Source organism: Eschscholzia californica, unplaced genomic scaffold (assembly GCF_041429995.1).
Source record: "Eschscholzia californica isolate CP2 unplaced genomic scaffold, dmEscCali1.0.p SCAF_5, whole genome shotgun sequence".
NCBI classification, from domain to species: Eukaryota; Viridiplantae; Streptophyta; class Magnoliopsida; order Ranunculales; family Papaveraceae; genus Eschscholzia; species Eschscholzia californica.
The window spans coordinates 14,155,338-14,174,489 of NW_028238472.1; the positions used below are offsets into that span (position 1 = coordinate 14,155,338).

Below are 19,152 nucleotides of genomic sequence, written 5' to 3' on the forward strand. Positions count from 1 at the left end.
ATTAAATCATTGATGAATCCAAACTCAATGAATGGCAGTTATAGATGATTGGTCTAACATCTTTTCAAATAAAGATTTCTTTGATTTGTATAAGTTTTATTCGAAATTAGAAACTCAATTTTTCCATCTTCACAATCCAAAATTAGTGGCTAAGGAGGTAGATTTGATAGAGAGCGCAATCGAGAGAATGGGGTAGAAAAAAAGATTAGATAGAAATTTGTAGTTGAGAATAATAGGGGTTTGTGAGAAGGAGAGATACAAAGGGAGTAAGAGAGATAGAGAGAAAAAGTGAAAGAAATTTGTGTGAGAGAGAAAAAGAGAAATTTTCGTGAAAGATATTAGATTTCCAGAGAAAGAGATCTATGTACGTATATATACACACACACACACACACACACATATATATATATATATATATATATATATATTCATACATATAATAGACTAGTCCATAGAGAGACAAAGTGAGAATGTTTCAAAGATAGAGATTTGCGTGAAAGAGATGAGATTTGTAAAGAGCGTGAAGAGACTCGATTTTGAGAGGCTTCAGTGTATTTTCCACTATAAATGAGATTTGAACCTAAGACAATATGTGTTGAGCTCACCCAACTCACATCTGAGGCTCTGAGCTACTACACATTTGTTTTCTAAAGATCACTATTTATTATTAGTATTATTACTAGACCAAAATTAATAATTAATTAACCTCTAAAAAAATTGATCACTTGTGTTGGGGTCCAGTGCGGGCGCAAAACCTGCATCCCCTTCACACGGGCCTGACTGCCACCACTAACGACCACACAACCGCCACAACTCCACGAGCAACAACATGGGAGATTTGCTGTTTGGACTCCCTTTCTTATAATCGACTTGCTGTTTGGACTCCCTTTTTCCAGAGTTGCATTTTGGACTCCCTTTTGACGGAATCATCCAGGAATATTCCGTCTCTAAAGTTATAATTACAAAAATTCCAACTTTATCCTTACATTATTAATATTGTAGTTTGGACTCCCTTATTTATTCATTCATCTTCTTCCTCCATTTAAGAACACACACCATAGAAACCCTAATACCCAAAACCACCCAATCACGACGGCTAATTATCATGGATAATATTAATTTTGGTTAATTAAAAACAATAATTTCATAACTTGTGGTTCTTCCATGAATCCACTAAAACACTTACCAGGCATGCCACTAAACTTAATCAAAATTGAATTGTTCAACATTAACACTTCAGTGTTCAATAATGTAGATGGGATACTCCATTATTTTCATTAAATCCATCATACATCCAAAACTGAAACTAGAAGAACTTCAAAGATTGTTTTTCATTAAATTCAACATGCCTCTTCTTCCATTAACAGTCATCACCCTACTTTCACCAACATCACACTTTTTCTCTCTCTAAACTTGTATATAAATAAACCACTAACCATACCCATGTTTCTTTTCCTTCGTCAATTGGCTTCATACTTTGTGGCTAATATTTAGTTAACAAAAATTTTTGGTCCACATGATAGGTCTTTCATCCCATCTCCATTCTCATCTTTGCAATACCAATGGATTGTTATAGAAATTAGATTGTTTGGAAAATGGGTCTTTCCCGATTCTACATCTTCAATCTAATTCATATTTGAGAATTCTAGTGAGAGAAAGAAAGAGGAATTGAAGAAGAGGGTAAAACAGTATTTTCACCTATTATTATTTTGGAGCTGTTATATTTAACCTTTTATTTTAAAAAAGGGAGTCCAAAATGCAACTCTGGAAAAAGAGAGTCCAAACAGCAAGTCGATTATAAGAAAGGGAGTCCAAACAGCAAATCTCCCCAACAACATATATCCACATCACCACTATACTACCGCCTCTTCATTATTAACACAAAAATAACAACTTTTCGCATGCTATCGCCACCACCAATACCAAAACCATCGTTATCACAACTAACAAAATTTCAACATCTCATCAAATTTTGTATTTGAAAATATAATTTTTTGTTATGATATTTTATATTTCTTTCTCTCTATTTATACATTTTTTCTTAATATAATTGAATAAGCATAGTTATTTATAAATAAAAAAATCAAACAGTTAATATGGAGATGTAATTTACTTTTCTATTTATTTTCTCATGGAATAATTCATTTTAGAACGATTTCAAGATGACTACTTTGACAAAAGTGATAATGGGGGGGGGGGGGGGGGGGGCGCACGGTAATGATTGAGGTGTGCTGTGGTGGTGGAAGTATGATGGTGGTTCTGTTGATATAGGGGCAGTGATGACGAGGATATGGTGGTGGGAAAATGGCGGTGGTGGTGGTGATAATGGAGGTATGGTGATGATGGAGATAAAGGTGTGGTGGTGGTGATGGAAATATGGAGGTACGATGGTGGTGGTCGTGGAAGTTGATTGTGGCGGTGGTGGAGGTACGGTGTTGGTGGTTGAGGTATGGTGGGGGTGGTTGAGGACCCATGGTGACGATGGTGGTGGAAGCATGTGATGTTTGTGGTCCAGAATTGGCGATGGTGGCGGTGAGTGATGGTGGAGGTGCGGCGGTGGAGGTATGGTGACCGTGAAAGTTTTATTCCGGTGGAGCAGAGGTCGACAAAGAAAAAATTATAATAAAATAATATTCTTGTATATGCAAATTAAGTAACTTAACTTTGAAGTCAAAAACAAAACTTTTGAACTTTAAAATAAGTCAAATTTTAATTTAGGTGAAGTCGGAAATTTTTGCGTTAATAAATTAACTTTGTAACTTCTCTGCTTAAATGACTAAAAAAGTTACTTATTTTTGTGTTGCCAAACGAGTGAAAAAGATTAATAAAATAAAACAAAAAATCTTAAAATAAACTATTTGTGTATCCTAGAGGAGCATTAGTCCATATGAGAAAAACGAATTACCTAACGATGTCGCCAAAGTACCAAGCTAGAACAAAATGAAAGTGGAAGAAGCCCTCGAAATCCATCATATATCCATTGAACTTCACCAACATAACCAGAAACAAAAAAAAATAATGGAGACCACGTTCACCATTAAAACTAAGTTTACGAGGTATAATTTCTTCCCTTAAGATAAACGAGGCAATAACTCATGCTCGGTGTGCGCAGTCAGTTTTATAATTCCAACTGTTGGAGATAAGTTTGGAGGTGTAATCTTAGCTATTGAAGATAAATTCGGAAAATATAATCTAACCCTTGAAGATAAGTTTGAGAAGTGTAATTCTAGCTATTGGAAATGAGGGTATATTCTAAAAAAGATACATTCATCCTTTATTATATAGATAATTAAAAGCGTCAAGGGCTAAACTGTTGGATGTTAATTTTTGGACTCAAAATTAAGGTGTATCTAATTGGGGCTCAATTGTGATTCACTAAAATCGATAGGCCCCCCAACCAAAATTCTATTCCCCAAACGAGGCACCATCTTTTAGAGGGAAAAGATATATATATTCGGCGTCGCTGCCATAGCCTAAACAGCGACAAGGGACGATAAGATCTCCACTTGTATGCCCTAGTTTCCTGACGCAGATTACTGACCTCATCTGCAATTCGTTCCTATCAGAAGGTTTGAAAGATATGAGAGTAAAGATCGAACTGACATTGAGAGTTCAAGTAGATAGAAGATGAATTAGGAGTACATGTATTTTGATTTGAAATTGGGATTTTGTTTTTGATGAAATGAAAGGAACTTAAAAGTAGAAGAGTTTTAGGGTTAGGGTTTTTGTTTGTAAGTAAAAATGGAGGGTTGTTTTAGTAGTAATAAACGGTCATTTGATCATCAATCAACGAGTAATATTGATCGGAATGATTTTAACGGAGGGATTAAACGGCCATTTAAGCCACCACCTCCACCATTGAAGCTTTCGGCAGGTGAAACCCTATTTCGAATTCTTTGTCCTGCAATTAAGACTGGTGGAGTAATCGGGAAAGGTGGTTCAATTGTTCGTCAGTTTCGTGAAGAAACAGGTGCCAAAATTCGTATAGATGAATCAGTTCCTCGTTGTGATGAACGAGTTATTCTTATTGTTGCTGAAACCCTAAAACGGAAAAAAGAGAGTGAGGGCAACGACGGTGGGGATGTTAATGCTGGAGGAGAAAACAGTAACGAGGAAGAAGATTTGGGGAGTAAGTTGATGAAGTTGGTGGAAGATGAAAATGTTTCACCTGCTCAGCTAGCTTTAATTAAGGTTTTTGAGAGGATATTGAAAGTTGATGAGGAAAGAGTAGTGGGAGTTTCTGGTGGAGAGAGTGAAGATGGAGTAGGAGCAGGAGGGGAAGTAGGAGGGAGAGAAGAGGAGAAACCAACAACATCTTCGACAAATTCGAATTCAGTAGTTTGTAGGTTATTGGCACCAAGCTATCAGGTGGGTTGTGTGCTTGGAAGAGGTGGGAAAATTGTGGAGAAGATAAGGCAAGGAAGTGGAGCACAGGTTAGGGTTCTTCCAAAGGATCATATCCCCGCATGTGCGTCTCCTGGGGATGAGTTGATTCAGGTATAAATCCAAATTGGTTATTATTCTGTTTCCAATTTTCCAATACTTGCTTCTTATTGAAAAGTTATGATAGTTTTATACTTTTATTGCTTGAATTGAGTATTCATGTTAATAACATGCTGTAAACGATAAAAAACTGCTTTATATGGCAATTGCATTGAGGCCTTAGCAACAAAAGAAGAAAGCGTTTAGCCGGCATTCGCCTTTCTGATGAACTTGGAATTTCTTCAGTTGTCTTTAGCATTTGGAATCGGCATGCTTGGACCAAGTCACGACCGTTAATCGTTTATCGAGGTTCTCTTTATCTTAAAACTGTATCTCCAATCTGAAATATTATAAAATGAAAGAATCTATGTCTCTTAACATTCGGACTACATAAGGATAAGGAAAGCAAGTGGAGTTCTGATGCTTACTTGACATGTTATTGCTATGTAATTTGGTGCATTGTGTAGGTGTCTATTATTAGTGAAAGTGACGGATGCGGTGAAATCGCAAAATGGAGGCACACCCGTACACACATTAATAGTCTTTGTATACATCAGTTCTTAATTATTAATTATTAATTATTTTACAGTTTTATATCACACATTGTCAAGTTATGCACACCAAAGGTTAACCTAGAGTACTATGTATGGTCTAAATGTGCGACAACAGAAACACTATATATATATATATATATATATATATGACTACATACAAAACTTTATATGGATATGGAAAGTACCAGCTTAAGTGCTCCAAGTTTCGTGCACGTGATAAGTATTTGAATGGATAAAAACCACTAAAATGGAGACTGCACAATTCCGGGTATGTAGTTTCTGTTGATGGTATACTACTAGCAGCGTGGAGAGAAATAAATTATTACAATTCTCACTCTTCGTAGATCTATTTTGTCGTTTATTATCGAAACTCTCTTTCTCTTTCTCTCTCTTTCTCTTTCTTGCACAAACATTTTGGTGGAAACAAAAGTAGTTTTAGCAAGGAATTAAGTTTCGATGAGTTTATTGGAAATTTGCGAAATATTGAGGAAAATTTTGATTAGGTGCACGAGATCACACTTACAGCTATTTCGTGCATAGTTTCCATTAATATGAGAGAAATTTCGACCGAAATTGTTGGAAATTTCGAATTTTTCAACGATATTATGAAAATTTTGACTAACATAATTGAAATCCAAAAAAAAATCCGAAAACTAAAACTAAAACCAAAAGCATATATCCTTCCTTCATGCTTCTCATCTTCATTTCTCATAGATATCTCTATTTTTATGTTATGTTTTTTAAATCTATTTGAATGATTTACCCCCTGACTTAAGTGTGTAGATTGATTTTATCTTAGTAGATTCCTGGTGTGACTGTGTTATTGACGATACCTTCTCAAACTAATAGAGTTTGTTATATCTTTTAGGCGTTATTGTCAAGAAGTTACTCAATTTACCCTCGGACGTGAGTGTGCAATTGTTTAATCCCCGTCAAACTAATAGATTATGTTAATCCGTTGTATGCGCCATTTTCATGCTTCATTTTGGTTTAATAGTTTTGTTATATACAGTTGCATCATATTTCTATTATGTCCATGGATTTGTGAAATTTCCACACTAACCCAAATATTTCTATGAAATTTTTCCATTTCCGGACTGACCAAAATTTTTAAATTTCCATAGAAACCAAAATTTTGTTCCTTGGTTTCTAGATGTTCGACATTTATTTCTCTCTTCTCCAAATTGTAATCAAAACATTTTGTTTTCCGAAATTCTGGAGACCGTTAATTTTATTTGGTTTTGCAAATTTTGCTCTTTCTCGTACTTGTTTAGTTAACCTTTTTTTTAACTCATATTCTTTCCTTCCTTAAAAGAACATACTATTTTCATCCAAATATTTTGTTATTTCTCCCTAAAGGTATAAAGGAATACTTACTATAAGTGTAATTTCCTATCACTCGAGTCCGAAAGAGAAATACTGTGCTCGTTTGGTTGAAATATCAAATATTTCTAAACTTAGTACCATTGTATGTAAGAAACAACAAAATTATAAAAGCTATTTAAAAAATAAAAGTAAAACTCAGAAAACCTTGGGAAGACAGAAAAACAACATGCAAATTAGTTGTAGGATCGATAGATGTCCTACAAATAGTGTTCTGACTACACATTTCGACGTATAATGAAGTAAGTATCAAGTAGATCCATGATCACTGATGAAAGTTACTGTGCTTGCAACTCTACCTGTGGAACTATCTGTGTTGGTCAGTTCGTATCGGAGTACAGTAAGTCCAGATGACTGAGTTGTAGGTCATGAATAGCCTTTTCTTGGAGAAATACAATATTTTTGTTGTGGCCAGACAGGTAGGAATAAAGGTGACCATCTGAGGCCTTCGACACTTAGCATGTTTATTCCCGCTTCCTTTAGAAGCAAGTTAGGTAGGTTCCTCAGAGCCTGCTGCTGCTGCAGCAGTATAGACTATTGGAACAGCCCATGACAGGTATAGATTAACTCGAAAAGCTAGCAGGCAAAACAAGTGGGAGACAACCTTTGTTTAGTTGGGGTAAATCTGTGGTAGGTAGCGGTGGTCTTTTCTACGATTAAGGTTTGTCGTCTCCAGTATTCAGATAAGTGGGAGAACAGAGAGGTTGTTGCTAACTTTTCCTAATCTTCGTTATACCTCGGCTTAATTTAGCGAAATGCTTTAGTAACCAAGATATTCTTACTTTTATCAGTCATTCAGTTCCTTTTAGTCTAATACTAAGCGTCATTTTATTTTTAAAGTTCTAATGTTGTTTACCAACGTACAAGTTGCCTTCACTGTTTCCAGTTGCTTCTTAATTCGTCAACTTTTCTTTAAGCGATATGTGATGGTATGTATGTCCTTGGAATCTATTTTTGTACACTTCTCTATTTGATGTGTTGTGGTCATCAGATAACAGGGAGTTTTTCAGCTGTCAGGAAAGCTCTTGTATCCGTTTCCAGTTGTCTGCAAGACAACTGGAGGCCAGATGCAATCAATGGTGCTCCACCTAAACCGTCAGGGCTTCGGGGCAGTGCTATGGCTGATCAGTTTCCTTCGAGGGGGTATCCATCTGGTACACATTCTGTGGATCATCATTCAAGGGTCTATTCTTCTTTTCCAGGATCTGAGAGTATGGAAGTGAGCCACAGAAAGGTTCCTGAAGAGGAGGTTGTCTATAGGTTGTTATGCCATCTTGACAAAGTTGGTAGCTTAATAGGGAAAGGTGGCTCTATAATAAGAGCTATACAAAGTGATACCGGTGCTTCCATCAAAATTGCTGATGCATCGCCGGATTCAGATGAGCGAGTTGTTATCATATCTGCAAGAGAGGCAAGTATAAATCATTTACTACTTTCCTGTCAACTAGTATAGTGCAACTGGCGAGTAAGTACCATTTTTTATATTTCAATTGAAATAGAATTAAAGAAATCTTAGGCACTTTATGTTGATCGCTGAGACACTGAAGGGGATAGGATCAGGAATGGGTTGCATTAAGAGGTCTCTGTAGGTAAGTCAACCATCATGGTCATAACTGTCATTTGTACATGCATTTTCTTGGACCATTCACTATGATCATCGATGCAACAGATAAGATGTTTTATGATCATCAAACTTAGTTGTTGATTGATACTCAAGATTTCTTTGGACGGATGAACTGATGGCCTGGAAAAGTATGCAACAGATAATATGTGTTATGATTATCAAACTTAGTTGTTGATTGATACTCAAGATTTCTTTGGACGGATGAACTGATGGCCTCAAAAAGTATGCAACAGATAAGATGTGTTATGATCATCAAACTTAGTTGTTGATTGATACTCAAGATTTCTTTGGACGGATGAACTGATGGCCTATCCCATATTTCATTGTCATGGTCATTTTCAACACAATCCTGTATGTTAGTGTCATATGAGTATAACTTTTTGAATATGTACAATTTCTGTGTGAATCTTTATCTCAGTTGTTAAACCCTTCTTAATTTTTTTCCTGATCTTGCTAATTTTCATTTGTTGCAGCATGCGGATCAAAGACATTCTCCCGCCCAAGATGCTGTTATTCGTGTCCATTCTAGAATTGCAGAGGTGGGATTTGAACCAGGTGCAGCAGTTGTTGCTACTCTCTTACTGCCTTCCCAGCATGTTGGATGTTTGTTGGGTAAGGGTGGTTCCATCATTACGGAAATGAGAAGAACAACAGGTGCTAGTATACGCATTTTTGCAAGGGAGCAAGTTCCAAAATTTGGTGTCCCAAATGACGAAGTCGTGCAGGTATTTTATACTTTCTGCATCAAGTATCTTATAGTTTTACATAGTAATTCACTTATGTTGTACAGGATTATGAGGGCATTAATGGAACTTATGTAGTTTTTTTTATCATTAGTCTCAATAGGTTGAAACTTGACATATGAAGATCTTATCAAATGGTTTTGCATCATGACTTAATATGTGTCTTGACTCTTGAGAAAAAACTGCATTTTCATGGTTTGAGGTTCTTTTCTATATGGTCTTGTGCTAACTATTTTACTGCATATTCACTAACCTAACTAATATTAGATGAGGATGTATGTAGGGTTTCTTTTCACATTTTCTGTTAATTTGGCTTGAAAAATGAAAAAGAGGGAACAATTTGCATTTCAGATTTCCTGCAATTAGTTTCAGTTGATTAGATCAATTGTTGTTGGAAATTGGAAATATCTTCTGCTTTAAAGAACAGAAGAATGAATCTGTGTTGGCAACTTACTGTTCCTAATTCCTATGATCTACGTTAGTCGTTACAAGGCATTGATACATCTTGAAGATGTGATAAGCACGATAACCACCTATATTAAACCAATAATGAAAGAGGGCTAAAGCCCAACAAAATGAAAGAGGCCTAAAGCCCTGCAAACTTATTACATTATTCATACCTGTAATAACCCAAATTCAATAACCATGGATTCCACCTCCTCTAGGAATCGAACCTGGGACCTCCAGGTTTTGGTGTTTATGTCAACATGTTTCATTTTTTAGCTGCATTATTTGGCTTAGAATTTAATGTCGGACCTCGGTTCTAGTCTATATATGAAACTTACCCCTGGTATATTTTCGACAGGTTATTGGCAATCTGCAATGTGTTCAGGATGCTCTATTTCACATTACTGGTAGGATCAGGGAAACCATTTTCCCGATAAAAGTACCTTACCCGAACATGGGTGGCCCGCCATATATGTCTTCTCCAATTGAAGGACACACTCCGATGTTTAGACCAAGACACGAGCATACCTCTCCAGGACATTATCCTCCTTCAGTTGGATATCCCAACAGTTTAGACCATTCTACTGGGCCTCCACCATACATGGACCCACATCGGATGCCCATGCATGGAATGGATAATCCTGGTATCAGTAATGTGGATCGAGTTCCGTATTCTTATGGCAGTGATAGACCAGTACATGGACCTACCTTCGATAGACCTCCATCTCCAAGGTTATGGGCTCCCCAGGTAAGTGTTATGTTCTTTCTTGGTTGGTCATTTCGATTTTCTAAACAGGCAAATCTTAGAACACAACAAATCCATCATGTTTCTTTTTTCCCCAGCCCGCAAATGTTGGAAACCTTAGGTGTCCTGCAGAAGCAGGGGTAGTCTTGGACCCGAGAAATGGGCCCATTAACAGGTATAATATCAATCCTTTCCTTTCTGTAATATAATTTTTTTACGTATCGACTAACGAAGCAAGATCATAATATCCAGATCCATAGAGGAAATCTTCTCTAAATATATAGCACAATACGTCAAGAAATTATTTAAGATCAAACATGAGTCTTGAAATTGCACATATCTGTGTTCTCTACTGATCGATACACAAAATTTCAACCTTCAAACACTTTTCTTGCAGTGGAAATCATGTGGGGCCTGGAGCATATACCACCATTGAGGTGCTAGTTCCTTTAATGTTGTTAGGTCACATCTGTGGGGAGAATAGTAGTGAACTAAATCAAATCAGGCAGGTAAGGGACTTGTTATGGTGTTGTTTCATTTTCTTCTTTTGCTACTATGCATTTATGCGTATCTCAGTGAGCTGCATCTCTAATTTTATCTGTTTTCCTGCATATATGGGGATCAGATCTCAGGTGCAAATGTAGTTGTTCAGAAATCTAGACCTGGGAGTACCGAAGGAGTGGTCGTAGTATCTGGAACACAAGATCAGATATATGGAGCTCAGAGCCTTATCCAGGCTTTCATTCTTTCTGGAATGAACAAGCCCTAAAATTCTTGTCTGTAGATCCAAAGGTAAACAAAAGTGTAGAAGCGTCGGCTCAACTCGTTAACATTAGCAACTATATTTGCAAATTTTGGCTGAAAGATCTCACATCTTGTAGTTAGAATGTAAGAAAACCTTTATTTGTTCTTTATCTTGTTTCATTCCTACAACATTGCAGATTTGGTGTGGACACTAATAAGATATTGGATTCAACAATCAAAGCTTCTCTCACCTGGCGAAACCCCATCTCTACCTTCTTGCAGTTTTATCCTGCTATCCCGATCAAAGGTATGTACATCTTAAAAGACTTTTACCCTCATTTTACTCATTGGTTGTGTTTTTGATGAAATATTTTTTTCCTCTGCCTGGATTTAATTTCCTTTGACTTGTAAAATATTTCCATACGAAAATGTACCAGAGTTTCTGCTTTGTTTTTTGTTTTTTCTCTTAGTAGAACAATTTTTGTATAACAAGACCTAGAATGGTGAATCGAGGCCTTGTTAAAAAAAATTCAGTTTCTCAAATCCATTTTAAAACAGTTAGATACAGAGACAAGGGTGAAATAGTGTATGATGAACCAGCTTGAGAGGTAACAATAGAAAATGATAATAAAGCAGTCACTTTGGACGCCTGATATCGGTATTTGATAGCACCTCGTGGTCAAGTATCGATATCTTTCTCATGTCCATATTACTGCATAAGATCTTAACAACATATCCCTGTGGTTAAATGGATTAATATAAAACTATAAAACCATCATCCAGGTGTATCATATATGAATAATAATATCTAGGGTCACTTTGATATAAGGAAGTCATATGTCTGCATAAACATAAAAAAGCATAATAGTTTACCCAAATTGTGCTTATGGTATACGGTCAACTAACCATTCCTATGACATTTTACATACAGACATACAACATGACAGCCATCGATAGTCTCAAAAGTCAGAAAGATTTAGAAAAGTAGCCTCCCCAGACGATAAGACACTGAAGCCGAGTACCAGTCAAGAGTAGCACTTCCGAATTTCCTCCCGTCAGCAGCAACGCTCGATAAAGTCAAGAACACCAAAGGTATGCCATGAAGATGCTTGTACTACTTGAACAAAAAATCACTTCCCTGCACAGAGTAAATAATGTATGTTAGTTTGCTTTTGAGTTTTCTGTATCACCAACAAACTCGTACATGCAAAAGAAGATAATGCCTTTATTGACAGAGACTGATGGGGGTTCTAATACTTATGATGATAAACTAGGTTTTCAAGTTTGAACGTTTATTTATTGCAAAAGAAGATAATGCCTTTATTGACAGAGACTGATGGGGGTTCTAATACTTATGATGATAAACTAGGTTTTCAAGTTTGAACGTTTATTTATTGCAAAAGAAGATAATGGCTTTATTAGCAGAGACTGATGGGTGTTCTAATACTTATGATGATAAACTAGGTTTGCAAGTTTGAACGTTTATTTATTGAAAATAAACTTCGAGATAACCATTGCCTTTGGTTGTCCTCAATATATTTAGGTAAGAATTTTGGATTTAGGGAAAGACTAATGACAATATGTGAAGGGGTTATATGAAGTACCTTTCTGGAGTATCATCTCACGGAGTGGTATAACGAAGATGTCGTTCATAGAAGCTTATCAACTGCAATTAGAGTAGAAAAACATCTTAGTACCTCCTTCAAGCTCCAATATTATATCACTAAATCGTGTAAGTAGAGGCGGAAATACCAGATAGGGATAGTTTTCCTTGAGATATTTGTTATCCACCGTTATTTCTTTCCCGTCCGATCTGTAAATTTATAAAAATCGAGCAAATGATTCCCAACATACACAATAGGATCTAGAAACATGACATGCTTATCTTGCTTACTTTCTTTTTCTAAAGAAGAGAGAAAGCAAAAGATACTCCTCAGACTTCAGACAACCAATAGGTCCAATACCATCAATACCATTTCTGGGTGTCGCCTGAGGCTGACTCACCGAGTACGGCTTGTTTTGGTTAGAATCAGTACTCAGTCATGTTATGTTGTCACCAATAAAATAATACAAGCTTAATTTGAAGTGCAATTTAGACCCAAAATCAATTCAACTTGCCCATTCACAAAAACTAGTTGAACCAGGCAGATAACCACAAATATCCTGAAATCTGACTCAAATTAATACAATTCTCAGTTAGACTTCATATCTAAACTTTTAAGAACAAACATCACCGGAAACCTAGAGAGGTTTCACATAACGAAACCACTAGCACCATAATACTTGTTTTCCAGCCTATTCACGAGAGTGATAACCCAAAAAGGAAGCGTTCTAAGATTTGGAAGACAAATATAGTAGGAGTAGTAGATATCACCGGACAAAACAGGACTCGACTCCTAACTAGTCTCAGCTACCTCAGACAATTAACCATAAAAATATTTATCAGGCAAGCCATGGGAGAAACTCTGCAGCCATGTGCATTCTCTTCAAGGCATTGCAAAGTAGTTTCTGATCAAGGGCATTTCTTATTCTTAATGACATGGAAGGTGGCAGCATCCGAGAGTCCAACAAACAGGCGTGAGTTGGCGGAAAGCCATGAGCAAACCTCCCCTCAGTGAGACTTGCCCTTTCACCTAGTCGGGAGAGAGCTCATAACCTTGTCTGTGGGTAAGTTAAACTGGGTCGACCTTCTCTTTTGCTAGTAGTATCTGCTCGAGAGTATTGTTAGTAGCAGAGGAGAGAAGGCGATCTACACTTTATACAGTAAATGTCAACAAGAAAATCACACCTTAACATAAACAGGGACCATGTAAACACTGCTCAATCAAGTAATAACCATCAAAAATCTCAACTGGGTATTACTAAATACATTCAACGAGAAGGATGAGGGGTTAAACACAATGGGGTTTTCCAAAAGGGTGGTACGAACTACGAACTACGAACTACGAACACTTCATGAAAAGATACCAAAAATATTATAGGATATGAGATTAAAAGGGAGATATTGTTCAATGATATTTTCGATTCATACCAGTGGCAAGGTATATATACATGGACTTAGCCCTTAATTGTCGGCTGAACATGTAACCAAGACAAATCTATAGTAAGCAAAATACCTAGATTGTCTCTGAAAGTATATCAATTTTTTCACTACTTTCCCAGTCTTAGGCTATAATCTCCTTACTCTAATTTGTGGTATATACTGACTTGTGTCCGAGTCTATGTTTTCGTTCTTTTGAGTTTGACCAATGGAGAACTCATATACCTTTTGCAGAGATTCTTGTGTCACAGCCACGTGCGCTCGCGCGCGCGCACACACACACACACTTATAGAGATATTTATGTTCAATCTTCAAGATCTCCTCAACCAACCTTTAATAACTAGATTAACGAAAGAAAAAAGGATACTACATGAACCACAATATAGAGGTTCTCCGGTTTCCTCAAGGGTAAGGTTTATCTGTTATTGTATATCTGTATGTTTCGATTCTTCCAAGTTCACACACGTTCATCCAAATTTTGAGAAGAGAATAACAGTAACCCCAGGCTTAAAATCCAACACTAGTCACTCTCCTTCATTAACTAATTTGCTTTATGTGGTATCCTCATCCACATTTAGTACGAGTCAGGCAACCCACATACAAATTCTACTTAAAAAAGGCACAAGTAAGAGAAGACCACCTCCTCAACCAACCCATAATAGCAAGGTTAAAGAAACAAGACGGGAACGAGCTAACCACAATCCACAATATAGAGTTTTTTTTCAGCTCTCTTTTGGACAGTTAAGGTCTATCAGCAATCAAAAGTCAGTTCACTTAATGTGTCAAGTTTTCGTCACTGACACTGAGTCAACACCATGTTTTTGTGTGTCCAAGCCGATATCCAATATGCGTGTCTTGACGATATTTGATGTGGATATTAATGTACACTTGGTAAATACGTTTTACACACTAGCTTAACTATGGGTAGTAAGACTCTTTCCTCACATCAAGAAACAAAGTAATCTGCAAGCAAGTAGATCAGAAAATGGTAAAAGCATGACTAAATGTCCCAATGTAAATTGTAAATATATGAACAAAAAGGTTAGCATAATGAGAGATGTAGGTTTTAATATAAAACCAAACACAAATTCTTGAAAATTAACACTATTGGCTTAAGAAAAATAACAGTAATAGACACAAAAGATGTTAAATAACAAGAATGAGTTAGTTCAGTTACCTCACAGCCAAAAAAGTAACCAAGTTGTCTTGTACATTGTCTGGTGACGCTACATAGCCAACAGTCCTGATGATATTGGTTATAGTAAATGAGTTTCCCGAAGTTTCCATCCTATTATTACCACCTGAATCATTCCTCATTGGTAATTCACCATCTTCTACCCTAACTGTTTCTAACTTATCTCCTGAATCCACGGAATCCCTTGCTTCATTTTGGGTCTCGTTCACTTCTAAAGAAGGCAAACCGTTTTTACACCTCTTAACAAATCCAGATTTTCTCCTACGAGCTCCCGTGAAACGATTGCTATTGACAGGTTCACCAACCTCTGGTATTGAAACCCTATCTGTATTACCATCTTGCTCTGAAGCCTCGGTACCAGAAACACTTACAGAAAGGTTTCCATTTCCCGAACTTAAATTTTCTGCCCCTTTGGGCTCATTGAGCTTTGAGTCTTCACTTTCTCCCTTGTTTTGTTCATCCTGTACGCGAATGTCTGATGACCCATCCCCATTCTCAGTTTGACGGGAGTTGCCTTCCAGATTCTTATTCTCTTCGTTCCTCAATATCCCATTTCCTAGATCCTTGCTACTAGCTGATTTACTAACACTAGCACATACTCTATCAGAACGACGAAGACTTGAATAGCTTGAAGTGTCAACCGAAGCAGATGATACAGCCCCAGACTTATTTCCATCTCTCGAAGCAGAGCCATTCCCAGCCTTGGAACCAGAGCCCTTTACAGACTTAGAACCAGAACCATTCCGAGCTATAGAAAATGAGCCAGTCACAGACTTAGATCCAGAGCCATTCACAGACTTAGAAGAAGAGCTCTTCCCGGCCTTAGAACCAGAGCTCTTCCTGGCCTTAGAACCAGAGACACTTCCAGCCTTAGAACCAGAGCTCTTCCCAGCCTTGGAACTAGACACACTCCCAGCCTTAGAACCAGATGAGCTCGAGGTTAAACGCAAGCGTTTCTTCTTCGGTGGAGTAGGAGAACCCCCGCTTTTGCGCTTAGTCCCTGAAGGTGAAGCTTGTTCTACTAATAAACTGTAAATTATGAAGAAGAAAACAAGAATGAATAGAAAGAATTGAAGTATGAATATAAACAAAAGTCAGAATAACAATAGATGAGGGTATAGAGAGAGAGAGAGAACCTATCTTCAAATGCTTCCAGGATTTCTTTGCATTGTTTCACATTTTCAAATGGTTCCCATGTATTGGCCGATTCAGGCCAATCCAACCTAAGTTATAGAAAAGAACAAAGGGTTAGTTCTAGTGAGAGAAAGAAAGAGGGGTTTTCAGTTCTGTCAGTAAGAATTAAAACAAATCAAAATAAGATTGAAACTTTCGATTTGATTTTAATAATACGTACCATTTTATCAAGTATTGAGGTTCTCCCTTTTGGTTATCAATCAGACATAATCAAGCAAAAATTAAAACAATATCAGTTGAAATAGCAAAAATATATTGAGATTGAGATAAACAATTACTAAGAAAAATAGAGCTAGGGTTTCAAAATTAGGGTGATGGGTAGCTGAGATTTTGAGTTGATAATTTGGGGAATTTTTACCTTTACAAATCTTTTCTTCCGTATATATTCAATATCATAATACACTTCTTCATTTTGTTTTTGTTCTGGTTTTGGTGAAGATTTCTCATTTCCATCTTCTCCAGCTACAGCATCTTCTTCTTCTTCTTCCTCCTCCTGTTCTCCTTCAACAACGATAGCATCTTTCTCTTCTTCTTCTCCAACGATTGCATCTTCTTCCCCCTCTTCTCCGTTTGCAGCTTCTACTTGATTACTTTGATCTTCGTCCATAATTTCTTCCTCTTGTTCTTCTCCATTTTCCTCTTCATCTTTCTCTTCCTCTTCATCTTTTTCTTCCTCTTCTTCTTCTTCTTCTTTTTCTTCCTCTTCTTCTCTTTCTTCCTCTTCCTCTATTCTTGACATAATCAAGTCCTCATCTTCCGATTCAACTTCATCGAACTCGTCAGGTTCATCCCTCAGCCTCCTCCATTCTCCACGTCCTCGTCCTCCTCTCCCTCTCCCTCTTCCTCTCCCTATTCCTCTTCCTCTCATCCCTCTCTCTCTCTCTCTCTCTCTTCGTCTCTCTTCGTCTCTCTCTCTTCGTCTCTCTCTCTCTTCGTCTTCACTCAGTAATTTTGGTTGTTCATCCCCACTTTTCTCTTTCTCTACTTTAAGTACATTTCTTCTTCATCCCTAATTTTTATCGCGGACTGCTATAATGACAAAATCTTTCACAAACCCCTTGACAGAATCCTTGACTTAATGACTCTCTTTCAAACCTTAACTTTAATCGACGTTCTTTTACCCGTATGACTCATTAAGTCAAATATTTTATCAAAATTTTTTTGTACACTTAGCATTTTCCCTTCTCTTTTTGATAAGGCTAGGCATAACCGGTGCTTCCGGCACGAATGCGTTCTTCGAGTATTTTACGTGTTTGAAACAAATATTCCGATAAAAATATGTCATCTCTTATAAAGGAGACACATAGTATGGTAATAAGAAAATATAGTCCAAATTGTTAGACACTCACAAAACTTGTTATCTTTCGTGACTTGTCGTGACTCCCAGTTTAGTGGCTCTAAGAACATTAGAGACACATCAAAACAAGTCACTTAAAGTTTCTGCTAGTTTTCTTGTTCTCTTGTGTTTTTCCACAATGAATAACCTCGATTTGTAAAAGTACTCGATTAGTAGATCTCCTTTTATCATTATTTGATTTCCTTTTTTTAATAGAAACAAACCAAACTAATAATTTGATAATCTAATTTCGAAAACAAACTATTGATTGTAAAGTAATGAAATATATTTCAACAAAAAAAAAACTAATGAAATATACCCAAACCAAAACAATTTCTAAAGGTAGGCGAGAAATAAAATACTAATATAGTTATGGTTGATCTAATATACAAGTTAATTTATTTGGAATTCATGATATCATTTAGGTGCTTTGAATTATATATAATCAGTTACAATTTGCTAGAAAACTTTATATCACACATAAGTTTATACTCAGTATTTGTAAGACTTGAGATAAAAGACACCAACAAATTACACTTGAGATGTCTGTACGTCCACATTAAAAATTAGACACCTTTCAACAAAAAGAAGAAGAAAAGAATTGGAGGCAACCTTAACAATGAGTGCATATCAATAACTTGGGTAAGATATATACGCAAAAAAACAGTTTGAAGAGATAATCGTACTGCTCATCCTTCACTGAAGAGGGATAAGTGCGCTATTACTTCAGAGTTGGCATGACGCGAACCATGATTCTTTAATAATCATGGACAATAAAATAAACAAATATAATTATATAAACGATTTACATATATATTTACATATATATATATATATATATATATATATATATATATAGGGAGAGACAGAGAGTCTGGGGTTGAAATTTTAAGTTTAACAAAGAAAAATAAATGAAGAACCGATGCCATAAATTGTATTATCAATCTTTTTATGATTTTTTGTTGGTATATCGATTCCAGAAAACAAGAAATCGTATATAAACCTTACTAAAAAAAATTGAAGTGAAAGAACACGAAAAGTATTGGCATAAGTTTATTTTCCCTATATTGCATTTGCATGCGGTAGTTAAGAGTACATTAGAGTAATTAAGAATAAAAATTGAATGATTAACATCTACTAAAGTAATGAAAATTAAATATAAGGTCCAAATTCAGTTGACAATTTTTCTCTTTTTTGATCCTAGTCACTTTGTCCTAGTCACAACCAATGTGTTTTGTTATATAGATACTCCTATTTTTTAGAGCCCAAAAGTTTCCCTATGGGCACCAAATACATTTATCCAAAACGGCAAAACCTATTAGTCCATCTAATTTGACTTGGGCCCAATTTCCTCAATGAGGGACTTTTGTCAAAACTCTCGATAAATTATTTTATTTTAGGGAAAGAAGATCACTCAATTCTACATAATAAGTGATGGGGCAAGATCCATATTATGTTCTATCTAATTTGTTTACCTTTTTTTTTATGAGATATCTATTCTATTTACTTAATAGTATGGAAATGTATTCAAGAAGAATAGAGGCTAGACTATATTAGTAAAAGAATGATGACATAATCCCTCCACTGCAAAATTCAATTTCAATCTTAAAATAATGTGACAACATTTATTTCTAAGATTTCATAAGAAGAAACTCAATATTCTA

The 19,152-nt window shown here is 36.2% G+C and overlaps 2 protein-coding genes across 2 annotated transcripts; one reads left to right on the forward strand and one right to left on the reverse strand.

The window, feature by feature from the left end:
* The first annotated feature begins 3,407 nt into the window (after positions 1-3,407).
* LOC147537287 (RNA-binding KH domain-containing protein) lies at positions 3,408-12,004 on the forward strand. Its single transcript, XM_086641834.1, has 9 exons — positions 3,408-4,497; positions 7,411-7,830; positions 8,517-8,768; positions 9,592-9,981; positions 10,077-10,153; positions 10,376-10,487; positions 10,604-10,770; positions 10,920-11,029; positions 11,654-12,004. Exons 1-7 carry the CDS (start codon positions 3,742-3,744, stop codon positions 10,745-10,747), a joined length of 2,151 nt encoding a protein of 716 aa, XP_086497960.1. The 5' UTR covers positions 3,408-3,741; the 3' UTR covers positions 10,748-10,770; positions 10,920-11,029; positions 11,654-12,004.
* On the reverse strand, positions 11,482-17,275 carry LOC147537288 (chromo domain-containing protein LHP1). Its single transcript, XM_086641835.1, has 7 exons — positions 16,511-17,275; positions 16,313-16,338; positions 16,095-16,181; positions 14,941-15,987; positions 12,475-12,535; positions 12,327-12,388; positions 11,482-11,860 (listed from the first exon to the last, which is right to left on the reverse strand). Exons 1-6 carry the CDS (start codon positions 17,018-17,020, stop codon positions 12,344-12,346), a joined length of 1,776 nt encoding a protein of 591 aa, XP_086497961.1. The 5' UTR covers positions 17,021-17,275; the 3' UTR covers positions 11,482-11,860; positions 12,327-12,343.
* Positions 17,276-19,152: the final 1,877 nt, after the last annotated feature.